This window comes from Crotalus tigris, unplaced genomic scaffold (genome assembly GCF_016545835.1).
Source record: "Crotalus tigris isolate CLP2741 ecotype Arizona unplaced genomic scaffold, ASM1654583v1 scf7180000024436.1354646, whole genome shotgun sequence".
Classification (NCBI taxonomy): domain Eukaryota; kingdom Metazoa; phylum Chordata; class Lepidosauria; order Squamata; family Viperidae; genus Crotalus; species Crotalus tigris.
Genome location: NW_024100605.1, coordinates 453,706 through 473,464, shown reverse-complemented (window position 1 = coordinate 473,464; position 19,759 = coordinate 453,706). Strand labels below are relative to the sequence as shown.

At 36.5% G+C, this 19,759-nt stretch overlaps 1 protein-coding gene across 2 annotated transcripts in view; it reads left to right on the top strand.

Moving 5' to 3' along the window:
• Window positions 1-19,759, top strand: part of LRP5 (LDL receptor related protein 5) — a 136,759-nt gene that overhangs the window by 110,432 nt on the left and 6,568 nt on the right. The window contains exons 12-19 of one of the 2 annotated variants that reach the window (XM_039331262.1): window positions 976-1,299; window positions 3,424-3,626; window positions 5,894-6,105; window positions 6,924-7,114; window positions 9,795-10,004; window positions 13,329-13,454; window positions 15,702-15,848; window positions 19,588-19,716. In XM_039331262.1, the coding sequence (XP_039187196.1) occupies window positions 976-1,299; window positions 3,424-3,626; window positions 5,894-6,105; window positions 6,924-7,114; window positions 9,795-10,004; window positions 13,329-13,454; window positions 15,702-15,848; window positions 19,588-19,716 (1,542 nt within the window). Of the gene's footprint in view, window positions 1-975; window positions 1,300-3,423; window positions 3,627-5,893; window positions 6,106-6,923; window positions 7,115-9,794; window positions 10,005-13,328; window positions 13,455-15,611; window positions 15,849-19,587; window positions 19,717-19,759 lie in introns of both variants that reach the window. The other variant, XM_039331261.1, reaches the window with a different exon arrangement.

Below are 19,759 nucleotides of genomic sequence, written 5' to 3'. Positions count from 1 at the left end.
GTCCTGTGTACCTACCTATCACATTATTATTTTAGATATTGTGCTGTTACAGTCAGCAGGGAATGGATATAGCCTGACTGTAGTTACATCTCATAAGCTTGTCTAGCATTCCTTTTTTTTTACTAAAAAGTATCATGAGAAGGCCTTTCACCAACAGTTCACGTTTTCTAGAAGTATAGTTATAATTTAGTTCAAACATTGGTGACAATGGTGGCAGCCATTACACGTATCATGCTAATGAACTATTTGGAAATTTGCTATATAGGCATGGGAAAATACACACTTGGTTTAAGGAATTGCATGCCCCAAAACACTGATTAGAATCAAATCTGAAGCAGTGCACAGCTCTATTTTTTTATCTTTACTGTACCATTGTATATTTCCCTTGATAAAGCTTCACAGCAGGAAATAGTACTTAACTGAGAGTTTGCTCCTATGATAGGACTTTCTGTAAGTGAAGTAAAGATAAGTCCCAAACTGTACTGTTTTATTTCTAGTTCTTTATAGAATTAAAGCTATCATCAATGATAGTTCTGTTTGTTAACTGCCATATATATTAAATTTTGAACGATATAGTAATAGTTTTTAATTGCTTTTATGATTGTTAGCCATCCATAACTGAGATGAACAGTTATAGAAAATGAATAAATGATCAAGAGAACATCCCATATTTCATTGTTTTTTATTGGTCTGGGACAATAAATAAAATTAACAAATGTATTGTGTTTGACCATGGGGGGTCTCATAATTGTCCAGGGGATTTTTTTTTCAATGTACTCTGACAGGCAGTACTACTTTATATGCTTCTTTGAAAATGTGAAAGGAATAGCAGATGGCAGAGATAGATGACCTATATTAATTGATAATTAAACATTACTAGTAAAAGTTTGAGTTAATTCATCCAACCTTTCATTTTTTGGTTACCATGGTTTGAGTGTTTGAGCTGATTAATAACATATGGGATGTTTCTTTCAGGGCAAGAGAGGGAAATAATAGCAGATGATCTACCTCACCCCTTTGGGCTAACTCAGTACAGTGACTTCATCTACTGGACAGATTGGAACCTCCACAGTATAGAAAGAGCTGACAAAACAAATGGCAGGAATCGAACACTTATTCAGAATCGTCTGGACTTTGTGATGGATATATTAGTTTTCCATTCATCGCGACAGGATGGTTTCAATGAGTGTGCGCAAAATAATGGGCACTGTGGGCAGTTGTGCCTGGCCATACCCAATGGCTATAGATGTGGCTGTGCATCACACTACACCTTGGATCCCAAGACCCGGAACTGCAGTTGTATGTATTTGACGCAGCTCTCTAAATATTTTCATTTTTCGACCATTCCCAACACGGTATTCTCTAAATAGGTTAGATTACAACTGCATTCATGGATGTGCTGGTTGAGATCATGAACGTTATAGTCCCAACACTTCCACGAAGACAACATTTTTGCATCTGTAGCCTATCTGTGTGGGAAGGACAGACAGCTGGAATGGACTGTAGTAGGAGTGATTCAGAACTATTCTTGCCAGAAGCCGAGTAGCAGCTAAAGAACATAGTGTTCTTGGGAGTGTGCACTTGCTCTTTTTCTGTTAGTTCCAGGCCTTCCTCCATCAAAACTGAGTTCTGGTTCCAGTAAGCCCAGGCTAGAATGGGAGGAATGTCAAGGATTCGTGCAACAGAACTTAAAGAGGAGAGGTTTCAAAAGGAACCGCATAGTTCGTGTTCCAGGGCATCTTTCCAGCCCATTTGTTTCTGATAACTGAAACCTGGTTGAGTAGGTTTTTTCATCCTGTAACCCTCCAGGTGAAAAGAAAGGGCTAATTCTTTTCTCCTGGCATTGAAGCAGCTTCTAGCAATTTTGTCATGTTGCTCAGTCCAGGGTTGAACTTAGTGGGTGGCAATGCAAAAGGAGTAAAAACAAATTTGAATAATTTGACCTAAATCGACATGTCCTCTTTACACACTAGATACTTATAGCTGTATAAATGGATGTCTGCATCTCTCCCAATAAATGCCTTAATTTTCATTTACACAAAAATCATTAACTTGTTTTCCACCAGAAGAGAAATTCAGATATGGGTTAACAAACAACACAAAAAATAAAACTAACAATAAAATCATTATTAAAGCAACTGGCTAAAGCTCAGCACAATTCTGGATTCAAAACAGTATTGGAAAACAAGCATAAAGAGTGATTGCCAACAGTTGTCCATTTCAGAGTTTTCCAAAAACCTGCCTTTGTGATTTAAAGTAACACCAGTTTTGCTTTGGGGAGGAGGAGGGAGAGGGAAAATTTGGTTAAAAACATTAAATGAAAAGAATTCTAAATTCATTTTTAAAGTATCTAAATTTAAACAATAAAATGATTTTAAAGGTGTAATTGATGCAAGTAATAATAGTAGGATTTAATATTGCTTGGGATAATGCTTGTCAGTAAGAGGAATACTACTTAATGTTATTATTCAACACTGAAAATAAACAGAACATTTTGCAGAAAATGTCAGCCGTATTTACTTCCTATACAGTTGGCTTGAATGCCAAGTTGACATTTGCTGAGCCTTTTCTTTTAACTGAACCCAAAGCTGGCCCAGTACTCCTTGGGTTGACTGCTGCTTCTTGCTGTCATTCTTTATGCATCTGTCCCTTCTATGCAAGCAAGCTTTGAGAGAGATGAGAGTTTCTTCTTCCTTTGCTCTCTTATAATTTGGCAACAGCTAGATTGACCCACATGAATATGACAGCAGCAATGAAGAACATAGGACATAGAATAACAAAGTTGGAAGGGACTTTGGAGGTCTTCTAGTCCAGCCCCCTGCATGAGCAGGAGACTGTATGCCATTCTGCAGTAACGGTTATCCAATTTCTTCTTGTAAATCTCCAATGATGGAGTATCCACAGTTTCTGGAGACAAGATGTTCCACTGATAAATTGCTCTCATTGTTAAGACATTTCTCCTTGGTTCAAGGCTTGATCTCTCTTTAATGTTTCAAATTCATCAAATGAGATTGGTAGAAGTAGAGAACATCCTCCCCAAGAGGGCATTTAATAAACTTGGGTCTGGCATTGCATAAATCAAAAGAGGATCCCTGGGAAAGTGAGGCAGACCAGTCTTCCAAATTAATCTTGCATCTGTTAGGCTTCCATGGATTCCTTCCTGGACTGGACTGAAGATCATGGATGCCATTTTATTCCAAGTCTGGTAATGTGAAATATATCAGACTTTTTGGCAATTCATTCTGGTGTTTTCTTTCAAGATGGGACTGGAATCATGTCATTCTGTGACCAATAATAGTAATAGCAAAAATCTGGACATGGGAAAGATTATTCTTTGATGTTTTTGCAATGGTGTATTTACTTTTCAAAAGAATTTTACCAATACTGTTATTTGGATTGTGTTCACTTTTTCTCTACTTTCAGCACCCAGTAGCTTCTTACTATTCAGTCAGAGGTCTGCAATAAGTCGGATGATACCAGATGATCAGCAGAGTCCAGACATCATTCTTCCCATCCATGGACTAAGAAATGTTAAAGCCATTGATTATGATCCTCTTGATGCATTTATCTACTGGATAGATGGACGCCAAAACATTATTAAAAGGGCAAAAGATGACGGCAGTCAGGCAAGTATTTTTATGTGTCTAAACTGATACCATACATTTTGGTAGCAACATGCTGTATCATTGGGTCCTGCAACTGGTCCTGCAGTGTCCTCCGAAAACAAGTCTTCCTTTACAGCAGGGGTCCCCAACATCCCAGTCCGTGGACCGATACCAGGCCGCAGCATGCCAACAGGTAGGCCATGCAAACAAGCGAAGCCCCATCCGTGGGATGCAGGCAGCATACAAAACTATGCACTCTCCGGTCTGTGGAAAAACTTTTCTCCACGGAACCGGTCCCTGGTGCCCAAAAGGTTGGGGACCTCTGCGTTACAAGATTTAAACTGAAATGAAGCCAAAAACAACCCACCTTGCCAACTTAGGAGTGAGAAAGAACTACTTAAAATGTTTTTTCTCCCCTGCCCTAAAACTTTTCTTGTTATGATAGAAGACTGCTAATTCCAAACTAGGACATTTCTGAAGGAGTAGAAAGAAAAAAAGGGTCTTCAATCAAACACCTATTTATACTGCCATATTTTAGCTGTTGCGGATGGAGCCCCTTTATTGTTTCTTTCTTGGCAACCTGCAGTAAACTTCTTTTTCTGTGGAAAATATTTGAATTTTCAACCTGCTTTTTCTTTCTCATACATCCAAGAATGTATTTTCAACTACTTCGTGTCCTGTAAAAATGAGAGGCAGGGGAATAGGAAAGGATTATCTGGGCTAATTTGATTATTTTTTCTGTACATTTTCTACCAGATAATGAAATCTTGTTTGTACAAAGGAGGAACCCTCTAAGTGTCAGGCCTGCTCTTTGAAGACTATTTGCTAGGCGTTAATTGCTGAATTGTTTCCCATTAGTGCTCTTCTTAGGTGCAAATTACATTGGTGACTATTTGCTACAATGCAGTCTGCTGTTCTGCAGAAGCAAAAGAGTCTCACGGTTTGAAGAATACCACCTTGCGACATTTTCAGTATCCAGATTTGCAGTGATATTGATGATTGGGATGCTTCATATTCAGTTTCTGTTAATTAGTGGTTTTGAATATTAATATTCATAATTGGGTGTTTCTCAGGTTGGTTTTTTTTCATGAAATCATGTAGAAAAAGGCATGCTTGCTGCTTGGTGACTACATGAACATCTAGCTTTCTTTACAATAATACATAAATAGCGGCTTGCTCTTGCTATCTTTACAGCCCTGGGATTTCTCTGACTCAAGCACCATTTTTTAAGAATAATTTTTATTAAAATTTACAGATACAAAAATAAAAAGTTAATACAAATCGAGAAAAATATAAAAAGAAAAAGGTACCAGAAAAAAGAGAAAAGAGAAAAAATGGTAAAAAAGAAAAGAGATATGTAAAGGAATGACTTTCCCCTTCATAAAGACAACAGGAACAACACCTTATTTTAATCAATAAACCAACTTTATATTCCTTTCCTATCCTTTTAAGTATCTTGACCTTTAATCCTTTTAAATAGGGTCCCAAAAGTTTTCTTATTTCCCCTTTGTCCTCAGAAACGTCTTTAGTAAGTTTAACATGTCATTTTTTAAAAAAGTCCAAAATAAGACAAGTTACCCAAATCACTCTTCCGATTTGTTATCTGTATGTCCCTTTTCATCATTATTATTTAATTATTAAGATATCAACTGGTGTCATATGTAAACATATTTGTTTACATGTTTTCCATATCACTCTTGTGACATGTCATTTTTAGTTCCACATTCAAATAGCTGCCAGTTCTTTTCTATCACCTCTTTTAAATCCATTGTAAAAGTAGTTTTAAAATAGTTTTAGTAGTTTCAAAGTTGAAAGTAGATGGTTTTAAAAGTAAATTGTGAATGTATTAGCTCTTGCGTTAAATGTTTCAGTTCTTTGAAACAATTTGATTGTTTCATTCCCTAAGTAGGCAGGAATTTTTTTAATACATATGCACATAAAAATAGCTACTGGTAGGTACCATTTTAGAAAGTGGAGGATTTGTTTCTCAGAAGGAATAGTTTATCTGGCAAAATACTGAGTGAAGAAAAACATAAGCTATGATTTTTTGTCTACGTCTTTGTGAATTATTGTCTTCGCTGAATTGGTCAGCTGAAATTGCAATCCTGTAAACACTTACCTAGGATTAAAAGTAATTGAGCTCAGAGGGATTGTTTTATGGAATTGCATAAAATCACATTCTTAGTTTTTTTTTCTGTAACAACTCTATTATTTGGTTTTAAATTTTCTGTATACTGAGACATCAAATAATCTTACCAATTTTGTCCTTGTTTTTCTTTCTCTTGTAGCCTTTCACAGTCATGAATATTCGCAACCAAAGCCAAAACCCAGAAAAGCAGCCACATGACCTGAGCATTGATATTTTCAGCCATACTTTGTACTGGACATGTGAAGCTACAAATACAATCAATGTCCACAGACTTAATGGGGAGCAGATTGGAGTTGTCTTACGGGGAGATCATGACAAGCCCAGGGCTATAGTTGTAAATGCAGAACGAGGGTGAGAATACTCTCAAGTTCTAAGAAGTTATATTGCACTGAATGTTGCAAAGTGCTCCATGGAGGTTGCCCACGCTACATTATAGAATATAGAAATTTATTTTGCTTGTTATTTTGGGATAATTTATAAGCCAATTTTATAGGGCTGCCTGACAGTTTCTTATTGCTAGACTACCAAGTCTGTTTTAACCTCTTTTAATTTAATAAAACAAAAGCTACTTAACAGTTCTGTGGGATTAATTGTCTGTGGAAATAATGCATTTCTTTTTATTGTTGAAACTTTCAAATGTAAAATAGGGGGAAAAAGTCTTGATAACATATCCATCCACAGAAAGGATTTTCATAATCTTGAATTCCTGGAGAAATCATAAAACTAACTAAAAATAGATAAATGAGGACAGTAATTCCATCTTTCCCCACACATCTGCCTCAGGGTGGTCCTAACCCTCCAGAGTAGTTGTGATGATATTGGGGTTATGATGGGAAGGGGAAGGAGGAGACGTCATGCATACAGACTTTTCCTTTTGGCTTTATTTAGCCAACAGTAGAATGTCCATCTGGGGAGTTTGGCTTGGGAGCAAATGGACAATATATTTCAGATATTCTTTTTCTAGCTATATATTTATTTACAAGCAAGAAAGATTCCACAAAATTTACTGGAATCTCCCTTCAGTGCAAATCAAGGTCATAGTTAATTTGCCTGAGAAGTTGAGAAAGGAAGTTCAACTTCAGAAAATACTCCTAATAGCAAAAAATATAATTATACATGATGTTTGTCTCACAGATATTAAGAATTCAATTTTTCTTATATGTTGTCAGGTACATGTATTTCACTAATATGCAAGAGCGAGCCCCAAAGATTGAGCGTGCAGCCTTGGATGGAACAGAACGAGAAGTGCTCTTCACCACTGGCTTGCTTCGACCTGTTGCACTAGTGATTGACAATAAACTTGGGAAGCTCTTTTGGGTGGATGCTGATCTCAAACGGATTGAAAGTTGTGACCTATCAGGTGTGTTGTGCTCTTTTTTTGGCATAAAATGTCCTGAGTGTCCCTCGTTATCCATTCCAGCCATTGAATCTTTTGGTGAACTGCACAAGCTAGTAACCAGTTCATTGTTCTAGGATGATCCCGTAACTGAATGCTAAATGAATTTTTCTGTAAAGCAGGGTTTCTGGTGGTGGAACTATTCTATCTATTTTCTTTGTAACTTTCCAACTTTTACTCTTCTCCTTGGTTATACTTAGTTCATTACATTTTTAGCTAACTGCTTCAAATATTATTACAGGATATGAATGTTTATAGATGGTGATAATGATGATAATTTGTTCTGATCCCAGAATAAATACTGTACCATCATCATACTCTACTATATATCCAAAGCAGGATATAATAAATCAGAAACCAGTTCAACAACAGAAATTATTGTATTATTTTGGGGGGACACTTGCTTTTGTCCTGGTGGAGCCAGCCAGTTTGTAAATTAAATAAACATACACACAATATTATACATTAATAGGGCCAGAAGGACTTTGGTAGCCAGGAATATGAATCTATGCCCAGGAGAGGAAAGTTTAATTTATTAATATAATAAAAATATGGAGTACAGTTGTACTAGAAACAGAATAACACGTTTGTATTTTTATGTCAATATAGATTTTAATAATTCTGCTAAAAGCATATTTTAAAAACAGAAAAAAGAAAGGATAAAAAGACAACAAAACAAAACCCCTAATACTGTAAAGCTCTTTTAGTATAATGAAAAGAAGAAAGATAACTAGGATAAAAGAGAATTTTAGCATTATTAAGTAGGCAATATGCATCACACATGATTCTTCAGAGTGCTACATTTTGTTTGTTCATAAATTAATATTAAAATTCTTGTGCTGCAAATAGATTGTCCATTACTGTTTCAGCGTGGAATACAAAATTGGTTATACTTTAGAGTAGTAGCTTATGTCCTACTTTTCTAGGGCATTTTCAATAACTATCAAGGGTGTAGTTGATATTTATATCCCATCTTTCTTTTAAGAATTCACAATGTTGTACAAAGCAGTTTGTCCTTCATTTCCCTCCCCCCCCCCAAGTTAAGTTTCTGGCTGAAAGTCACCCGGTGAATGTAGAGGTTAAATAGAACTTTACCACTTTACCCACTACCGTCCCCGGCTCTTTTACTTTCTTTAATTACCATTTACTATAATTTAATATGAAGTATATCATACGAGGGGACAACAGATTTTGTCTGAACCTCCTCTCCCCTCTCAGATTAGAAAACTTCATCACTTCTCCAAATCATGTGAAGCCAGAAGCCAGGGGCTTCGAGAACAAATGCCCATTTGCTGCAGAATGGCCCTTATGACAACAATCGTCTATCATGAAACGGAAACATTTTTTTTTATATATATAAGGGAAAAGAAGGCAAAATGTTCGTGTTTTACCTTAAGCTAACCATTATGGAGGAGAGCCGTTTTCAGGTTATCCCTGAACAGATCAATAAAACTGTCAGATTAATTTTAGCTACCACTAATATAAATTCCATCAGGGGTGGCTGGGCTGTGAGGACTTTTAACGTAAGTGAAAAATAGGACTTGATGTCAAACTTCATTTCTTACTCCTTTACAAAATCTTCCACCTTCCTTTTCTTAGTGATTGGTAAAAGATTAGATGGAGGGCGCGATCAAAGAAACTGTAGGATTGGCACTACTCTCCTATAGATACCCACCGACAATGTGGTCAGCACACTGACTCCTGGTAATAATGATTCTCTGTTAGGCAGAGAAGATGTAAGATTCTTGGAGATCTTCTAGCCCAGCCCCCTGGACAAGCAGGAGACCCTATACCATTTCACACAGGTGGCTGTCTAATCTTCTTAAAAACCTCTAGTGATGAAGCACCTACTACTTCTGAAGACAACATATAAAGTAGCCACATGAGATGTTGCTATACATGGGAAACAGTATGTTGAAATTGGGCCTTACTCTCTGTTTGGTTTGCAAAATCTGCTGTAACTTTTCAGTAACATAAACCATTGCAGTTTATATTTTAGGAAATAAAAAAAGTGACTGATTATCTTTTTTTTGTTGTTGTTGTTGTTCAAAATGAGCCGAGGACCCAGCTACAATAAGGCATGTAATACTGAAGATGGGCTTCTTTAGCCTTTCAGTTGACAAATGGAAAGAACTTTATTTCATGTGTATGTTTAAATGAATTGAGCTAATTCTGTTCTCTAGCTTAATATATGTTAGAATATACCGTACTAGTCCTTTTTCTAAACGTTATTATTCACTTCTGTTTTGAATGCTACGTGAAATGTAATTATTAAGAAAAATTGTTCATAAAATATTTCTCTTATGAGACATTGAATATAATTTTGCCTGAAAATCACTTGTATAGGAGAAGCTACATAACTTTAATATATTCTTGTCTTTCTGGATTAGATGAAACTGGTTGTACTTATTTTCTCATTGGTCATTTAATGAGTGTTCCAATCTGTTTTAATATTCATTTTACTCATGTAAGGGCTATTGAATATAGAACAAAAATCAAAATACTATTTTTTGCCCAGTAACTATCTAGTAGCTGTAGTAATTTTTAAGAATCATTATTACTTTTTTTTGAAACCTTCCTTTTTTTTAAAAAAAAAAAAAAGGAAAGAAAGCCTATATTGACAAAAGTTGTATTATTCTCTCAGGGGCTAACCGGGTCACATTACAAGATTCCAACATTCTCCAGCCAATGGGTTTGACAGTTCTGGGAAATCATCTCTACTGGATTGATCGGCAGCAACAGATGATAGAAAGAGTGGAGAAAACTAATGGATATAAGAGGACCAGAATACAAGGTCGAATTGCTCACCTAACTGGTATCCATGCCATTGAAGATATTGATATGGAGGAATTCTGTAAGTTTATTATAATACTAAATTTTCTCCCATATCCTGTTATATTACCTTTTTTATTCTCAGCTTGGTGTCCAGATTCATGAGTTGGTTCTAATAGGAATTTAAACTCTGAAGGACAATTTTTACTTGAGTCTACTCTAAAAAAGAGTTTGGCATTGAATACTCTGAGATCTAGGATCAAGTGGGAATCTGAATTTTGAAAAGCTTAATCCAAATCCAGATCCTTATCATTATACCACATTGTTTACCTCATGTACTGGTGAAGATCTTGCAATAAAACAAACCACTATTCACATTGTGAATCTAACAATGTACTTCATCTGGCTGAGGCATTCTAATTCACTGTTTTTCAAAAGTGAGTAGAAATCAAGAAATAGCCATGTCTATTGGAAAAACAAATGAGTTTCATATGTCAAATGTTAGTTAGTAAACCAAACTCCTTTGGTTTACAATTCTTGATTTGATAATGACCACTGCCATATGGTCAGTGATCATTATACTTCATGGCCGAATAACAATGCTGAATGTTTATTCCAGAACATTCTCTTTTTTTTTCTTTTTAATTAGAATCAACTGATTTGGCAATTCCAAGACTGATTCTGGTTTTGGAAATGATCATTCCATAATAGAAAATGAGTCATGATTTCAACTATGATCCAGCTCTAAAATAAATACAATCACCACTTCCTCTCCTCATTTACTATTTACTTATTTTTGTTTATTAGGCTGTCTACCTATTTTTTATCTTAATGCAATAGATTAAAAGTTACATATAACACCAAATTAACAAAACTACATAGATCTGACATTCTTCATCAAAAAGACAGAAAAGAAACAAGTCTAAGAAAGGCGTGTATACATATCTCATAACTGGAATTTTCAAAGGATTTGAACAGATTGCTCAACAGTCTTCATCCTTGCACCTGAATCCACCCACTTGACAAATCATATATATATATATTAGTAATACTTCATAGCAGGTCAGCTGTAAATTTGTCCTTGCAGTATTGTGTAATGAAAACGATCCCCACTATGAAGTCCTTCTGGAAGATTGTTAACCCTTAGATCTTCCAGAAAGCCTTTGTTGATAGTTAACCTTTTTGGTATTTGTACACAGAATTGCTGTGATTGTATTTACAGTAATGTTATCATTGCTACTGTGGCTGCTTACTTTCACTCTAGATATTTTAAATATCTTATTACATTATATATTTTAATTATTATTGCTGTGGATGTTTTAACTATAGATTAGTCACTGCCATAAGCATTTTAAATGTTGTATTTGCCATTGTTTTATAATAGATTTTTATAAGCAACCATGAGCCTACGTGAGTCACCAACATATAAATCCAGTAAATGAATAAATAAATTTTCAGTTGTACTCTGTGTACAAAAAATTGCACTGACGATCCTGTAGATTTCAGTCCCCAAAGTGGCAACAGTAGGACATGTCCAGATCATGTGAGATAATATTCCAATTTCTGATTTTCATCTCCAGTTTCGAGGTGATTGTGCAGGCCTCTTAAAACATAAATCAGCTTTGAATGAAATTCATCTTAAATGGAGATTATTTTATCCCATGTATTTTCTTTTGACTGAGATCTAGTAGAATGTTCAACAACTTTTTAAATTAAAGTTAAACTAAAATTTAAATCCCAACTTTAGCTAACAGTTCATCGGAGCAAAGTTCTCTAATTTTGGAGATGGTCCAAATGTATCTAGAGTGGACTGTATTATCTCAGAATTCATGCTTCATCCACAGAAAAAAATACATTTAGCAAAAAATCTACTCTTTGCATGAATGAAGGTATCATTCATAGAAGGAGTGGTTTTTCAGGATAGGCTAAGGCTTTTTTGTTGTTCTCATTCAGCAGAACTTTTATCTAGAAATCATCTTGTTAAATGTTTCAAAGGGATCAAAAAAACCTTGCTCCCCACAGCCTTCCTAAGCACTTTCCATCACTGCTTTGTAAGCCCAAAATACTAGAAAACTCCACTAACAAGCACCTTCAGCCCTGGGTGAAATATCTTCTGATTTTGTTGGAAACTTGATTTTTGTTTGCTTTTGGTAGTTGCTTCTCATGATATGAAATCTCCCTACATGTGTGGGCTACTCTTTCTAAAAGAAATTGGCTGTTACATGATGAAACTTTCTCATTCATTATTTCTTTATCTATTGCCCACAATCATTACGTTATGTATCAGAAAATACAATAAGAAAGTTAACCCTTTGTCTTTTAATGATCAAGCAGGAGGCAGTGTGCACATTTTGTTGAGCATCACACACAAAAAATCGTTCAAAGGGGACATGTGTTGAAAAACGTTGACCTTTTCTTGTTTATTAAAAGTCAGTTGCTGATTGTTCTAATGCCACCATGAGTTTATACGTTAAACTCTGATGTTTCCCTAAGTTTTTCGTCTGAATGAACAAGTAGGGAAAAAATTGTTATGTTTTTCCTCTTAAAATTTCCCATGCTTGCTGGGAGCCAAGAACGCACCTGTCTTTTGATCTCAGGTAATATTGAGCCGAGTTCTAGAAGGGATACTAGTTCAGCTTGTATCCTGTGCAGCTTGAATTTTATGCATAGTTATTTAGAAGAAAATCGCACAGTCTTCAGAGAACGTAGAAAAGGCATTCATCTTTTCCTTTGTTGATAAAACTCATTCTTCACCAAAGAAAACAGGCAGCTTATATATCAATTAAGTAAATTAAACTAGGTCTCAAACGGCTACTCTTTCATGCATATTGGCAGCATTTAATTATTACCATTTGTAAAGTGTATAGAATATATTTAATATATTCAGACAGAAAATGATGTCCCTCCCTATTCCCCATGTCTAAATGCCACAATTCAAAAGGAAAAAGGAGAACAGAGGAAACAAATAGTTCTTAAAGTTATTACTAATTACCAGTTTGAGTGGAAACAGATAGTTTAGAGAGGGAAGGGTGTGAAGCTAATTTTAAGTGAATGCCTCAGCCAAGCTAATAAGGGTGCACTCTCATTTCTTTCTTTGTTTTAGTGAGATGGAGTCTCAGTTGATCAATATCCTAGAGGTGTTGACTGAGAACGCCTCTAATCTCTTAAAGCAGTGCTTTGGGTTTTTTTTTGTCTTCTTTTTACCATGCCCTATTGCTGCCTTTATATCTCCTCCCGCACCTGCCTTTCTCTAAGAGTTTAAATGTGATATAGCAATTTGGTGCAGTGATGAAATGTCTGCAGAGATACTTGGAATTTTCAAACTGTTACTTAAGTAGTAATAGATTTAGGAAATTTCCCCCCTATTCTATAAACAATTGCTATCCTCCTTTTTCTCTACATGAAGCAACCCACCCGTGTTCTCGAGATAATGGGAAATGTTCACACCTCTGTATAGCAAAAGGAGATGGAACTCCAAGGTGTTCCTGCCCTGTTCATTTGGTACTTCTGCAGGACCTCTTAACGTGTGGAGGTAAGTAACCTTAAGCAAAAGCTTTCCTTTCAGGAAAGATCGGCAAGCATTTAAGCTTCTCAGGGCAGATATATTTGCATTTCATGGCTCTAGAACAGTTTTCCTCAGCTACTGCTTCCTAGATGTAGCAGACAATGTGAGAATTATTTGAGTTAAACTCAGAAAGATCTGCAGGGCCCCATTTTGTGGGAAGCCTTCACATTGTTTGACCGGTTCATGCACTCAACCCTTTGTCATTGACAGGCCATATTTGCACCCAAATGAGATTATGAGAACAACTTAAATTCAGCAGATAAATTTGACTACCATCTTTACATACATAGTAATCTTTCTGTAACTGTGATAGTATATTAACAAGACCTATATAATATATGTACTATAGTGGACAGGGAGTGTTATAAAAGTCATAGTGAGTTTAATGTACACTAACTAAAGCACAGGAATGCAGTGCATTTTACTGTTTTCATAACTATGCTGGTTGTTCCCACCAAAAATTGTGTTGTGATTCTTTATTATCATGAGGAAATGCTGTAAGCAAATGTCGCTGTAGTGATGTCTAATTCAAAATTGTTTCTTAGGCTCTTTTATTTCAGTGAAATAGAATAGAAAGTCAATGGAAAAAGATAACAGCAAGAGGCATTTTTATTTGTTTCCCCTTAAAACAAGTATAATCTAAAACTATTCCATCCAGAACAGACTGCGCCCAACCTCATATTAGATTGTCTGCTGAGCAGCAGAACCTCTGTTTTGTCTGGACTGAATCCCAGTTTCTTACTCCATATTGAGGACCTGCTCATAATCACCCTTGAGTTGTAAACAAGCGATGGATTTTATTAATCTAATGATCAAATTCAAACCATGAACCCTTGAGTGATCTCATCAATACATCATGTAGATATTTCGAAACAGAGTTCATACGGAGAGATTCTGTATGCAATAGTGCCTTTGAACTTCTTCAAAGTGATGCAACTAGTCAAACATTCCAGGAAATGCTGTGATTGGAGTACTAAATACTACTGAGAGCAGCCCTATTTTGTAAATGACATCTACCCTGAGTATATCTTTTACCTGTTCTCTTTCCTTTGTCACTTTCCTTTGAGGATTTAAATAAAATAAACTATATAAGGGTATCTTTGTTATTCCTCGGTTTCATTCAAAATTGTGGATAACAAAACCACAGAAAAGAAGACTTTATAAAAGTATGCAGTGCCCCATCCATCATTTAAAACATGCATAATATGCACAAAAAGATCCACACAGAAGTGCTCTGAATTAATATTACCCCACCTTGGTGAAAGTGGTGAAATTAAATCCTTGTAGAATGATGTTGTATTGAAAATATTTTTTTTCTTATTAGCTAATAAATCCTTAGAAAAAAGGCGCAAAATTTTGTTCAGTGATGATTATTTTAAGGAAACTTTGGATATAAATAAGATCTTGTTATTCATATCAGAAATCAATTAACTAGACAGATTAATTGTAACTGAAATTACAATTAATTTCAGTTAATTGTAATTTGTTCTATAAGAATTTTGTTCTATCGAATAACATTTGATTGTTATTATCAACTTACTTTTTTCAAACACTTTTTTTTTAAAGTAGCTGTCACGTGCATTTTAACTTTGAATGGCAAGCTTCTTCATGAAAGGCAGATTTCTATACAGGGACTTGAAGGAAAAGCTAGTTTACTTTTATGTAAATACAGCTCTTCTTAGTTATCATTTCAATTATTGCAGTTATCTAATTACAGTGTTTCACGTTAATTACTTATTTGTAATTTAGACTTGGTGTATGATATATGTGATGCTTACTTTTTAGGCATTGAATTTGCTCCTTTTGGAACTACTTTTCCAGACTAAATTGCAGGATGAAATTTGATGTCTCTTTGAGACTGACAACATTTCCAAACATAGCCCCCAAATAACAGATTGCAGATTTTCAATCCATTTACGGGATTCTGCATATTTCATGTCTTATTTGTAAAGGTGGTAGAGTTGCCTTGGGCAGAGTGATTGTTCAGACTGATTGAAATAAATGTCATAATGTTACAGGATCTATTACAAGGGCCTTAAAAAAAATAAAACAGCACATTCTTTGTTGTAAATTATTTAATATTTTGAAGAATTTCATGCAGTTCTTAAAAAAAATCCCGTTCAGAGCCACCAACTTGTTCCCCGGATCAGTTCACATGTGCAACTGGTGAAATTGATTGCATTCCCATGGCATGGCGTTGTGATGGCTTTTCAGAATGTGACGATCAGAGTGATGAAGAAAACTGCCCCATCTGCTCAGCAACCCAGTTTCAATGTGAGAAGGGGCAGTGCATCGACGCACATTTGAGGTGTAATGGAGAAGTTGATTGCCAAGATAAATCTGACGAATCTTATTGTGAAAGTAAGAACTGTATACTTTATCTTATGCTAGACACATACACATTGTTAGATTCAGCAACAAGGGAAAGCAAATGGAACTATGCTTATACATACACCCCTATAGATCTCAGCCTAGTCAAACAGGAGAGGTGGGAGAAGCTCTGATTCAATGCTTGGAGACTGTCAGGGCCTGTATGAGAAGGGACAGTCTTAAAATGATACCCTCCAAGACAAATTAGCTTTTCAAGGTCAGATGATGTTCACTGTGAATGGAGCTACACTCCCCTCTTCAGAGATGGTTTGGAACCTGGGGGCTGGCAGCTGTGACTAAGAGGGTTTTTGTTTAATTCTATCTTGTGCTCCAATTGGTCTTTATTGTGGGGCCCTCCTTATAGTTACTTTACATGGTGCTGCCTTGGAAAGCATTTGGAAGCTATAAATGATAAAAAATGCAGAATCCTAAGAAGTGATAGGATGGGTACATCCCAATATTCTTGGGTGGTTCGACTGCTTTAGGACTTGTATTGGTTGCTGGTTGGCATCTGGATGCAATTCCAAGATTCTGGTTGTCATTTTTAAAGCCCTACATTATCTGAGCACCTGTCTTTTCCCACATTCATCTGCTGTCCATTAAGATCAAAAAAGGGCTGGTCCTCCAGATTCTGTCCTATATAGGGATGCTACTGGATCAGACCTCAGAAGCCAGCATTTTCTATCAGCTTTTCCAGACTTTGGCATGCCTTCCCTATGGAGATCTTCCCTCCTGATTTTCAGGAGAGCAATTATGACTGTTTCCCCCACAAGTGCAAGTAGAGAATTTGAATTGTCTTGTACATTTTCTTCAGTGTATAATTTTGATCATTTATTTTATGGTGAATGGTTAATAAATCAAATGGGCTTTTTTGTTGCTGCTGCTGAGGAGATTTCTTATTCAGTGAAGTTATTATTAGCCATCCAGAACCTTCCAGAAAAAGCAGCGTATGTTGTTGTTAATTGCGAAGTCGTGTCCGACCCATCGCGACCCCATGGACAACATTCCTCCAGGTCTTCCTGTCCTCTACCATCTTCTGGAGTCCATTTAAATTCACGCCTACTGCTTCAGTGACTCCATCCAGCTATCTCATTCTCTGTCGTCCCCTTCTTCTATTGCCCTCAATCTTTCCCAGCATTAGGCTCTTCTCCAGTGAATCCTTCCTTCTCATTTGGTGGCCAAAGTACTTGAGTTTCAACTTCAGGATCTGGCCTTCTAAAGAGCAGTCGGGGTTGATCTCTTCTAGGACTGACCGGTTTGAACGCCTTGCAGTCCAAGGGACTCGCAGGAGTCTTCTCCAGCACCATAGTTCAAAGGCCTCAATTCTTTGGCGCTCAGCCTTTCTTATGGTCCAACTTTCACAGCCATACATTGCAACTGGGAAAACCATGGCCTGGACTATACGCACTTTTGTTGGCAGGGTGATGTCTCTGCTTTTTAGTATGCTGTCTAGATTTGCCATAGCTTTCCTCCCCAGGAGCAAGCGTCTTTTAATTTCTTGGCTGCAGTCCCCATCTGAGGTGATCTTGGAGCCCAGAAAAATAAAATCTGTCACTACCTCCATTTCTTCCCCATCTATTTGCCAGGAATTGAGAGGGCCGGATGCCATGATTTTGGTTTTCTTAATGTTGAGTTTCAAGCCAACTTTTGCACTCTCCTTCTTCACCCGCATCAAGAGGCTCTTTAGTTCCTCTTCACTTTCTGCCATTAGAGTGGTATCATCTGCATATCTTAGGTTGTTGATATTTCTCCCGGCAATCTTAATTCCAACTTTTGATTCATCTAGCCCTGCCTTTCTCATGATGTGCTCTGCATATAAGTTAAATAGGCAGGGCGACAGTATACAGCCTTGCCGGACTCCTTTTCCAATTTTGAACCAATCAGTGGTTCCGTGTCCAGTTCTCACTGTTGCTTCTTGACCCGCATATAGGTTTCTCAAGAGACAAATGAGATGGTCTGGTACTCCCATCTCTTTAAGAACTTGCCACAATTTGTTGTGATCCACACAATCAAAGGCTTTTGCATAGTCAATGAAGCAGAAGTAGATGTTTTTCTGGAACTCCCTAGCTTTCTCCATGATCCAGCGTATGTTGGCAATTTGATCTCTAGTTCCTCTGCCTCTTCGAAATCCTGCCTGTACTTCTGGTAGTTCTCGATCCACATACTGCTGGAGTCTAGCTTGTAGGATTTTAAGCATAACTTTACTAGCATGTGAAATGAGTGCAATGGTGCGATAGTTTGAACATTCTTTGGCATTGCCTTTCTTTGGAATTGGAATGTAAACTGACCTTTTCCAATCCTGTGGCCACTGTTGAGTTTTCCAAATTTGCTGGCAAATTGAGTGTAGCACTTTTACTGCATTGTCTTTTAAGATTTTGAATAGCTCAGCTGGAATACTGTCACCTCCACTAGCTTTGTTGTTGCTCAGATTTTCTAAGGCCCATTTCACTTCACATTCTAGGATGTCTGGTTCGAGGTCAGTGACCATCTCATTGTGGTTATCTGGGATGTTAAGCTCATTCTTGTATAGTTCTTCTGTGTAGTTTTGCCATCTCTTCTTAATCTCTTCTGCCTCTGTTAGGTCTCTGCCATTTTGGTCCTTTATCATGCCCATCTTTGCATGAAACGTTCCCTTCATATCTCCAATTTTCTTGAAGAGATCTCTGGTCCTCCCTATTCTGTTGTTTTCTTCTATTTCTTTGCACTGTTCATTTAAGAAGGCATTCTTATCTCTTCTAGCTACTCTCTGGAATTCTGCATTCAATTGGGTGTATCTTTCGCTTTCTCCTTTGCCTTTCGCTTCCCTTCTTTCCTCAACTATTTGCAAAGCTTCATGAGACAGCCATTTTGCTTTCTTGCATTTCTTTTTCTTTGGGATGATTTTAGTTGCTACCTCTTGTACAATGTTGCGAACTTCTATCCATAGTTCTTCAGGCACTCTGTCTGTCAGATCCAGTTCCTTAAATCTATTTGTCACCTCTACTGTATATTCATCAGGAATATGATTTAGTTCATACCTGAGTGGCCTAGTGCTTTTCCCTACTTTTTTCAATTTAAGCCTAAATTTTGCAACGAGAAGCTCATGATCTGAGCCACAGTCAGCTCCTGGTCTTGTTTTTACTGACTGTATAGAGCTTCTCCATCTTTGGCTGCAGAGTACATAGTCAATCTGATTTCTATGTTGACCGTCTGGTGCGTATAAATAAAAGCAAATGTAATGAATTAATCAATCAGTGTAGCAATAATTCATTATTGAGTTTTATTTTTATACTCTTGGTAAATAAAATACTCATTTCAAAATAGAATAAAACATTCTTCTTATGCACTCTCACATGATGTCAGGCCATGGTTGTCACATTCCTCATAGCCTTCTGTTCTTTCTATTTCCCCCCTATATTTTTTAAATTGTGCCCTCAAACCACAAACGGGTTGTTCATCCCTGTTTTAAGGGATTAGAGTAAACTCTACATTGACACTATAATAATTCATCCTCCCATATCTTCGGTGCTTAACATAAGACTGTGAGTGGTTTGCATTTATGTTTTTTGCCAGATGCTTGATTTTAAGAGGATCGAGTATAATGTTTATTTGTGCTCTTGGAGGCTTATAAAAGAACTGCTGTCTTGAAGAAAGTGATGTGTTTATTATTTAGTTTAGATTTGGTTGATTTATCTTGACAGTATTAAAAATTGTTTGGTGATTGTCTCCTGTCCCACCCACCTCTTCACAGCTATTTGTCTCCAGAATCACTTTCAGTGTGCCAATGGCCAGTGTATTCTCAAAAAACAGCAGTGTGACTCCTTTCCGGACTGCATTGATGGTTCTGATGAACTTTTTTGTGATAAGACACTTTTTACCGGTAAGTTGGTATTGTAAAGGCCTCCTATTGTTAATTATCTTTA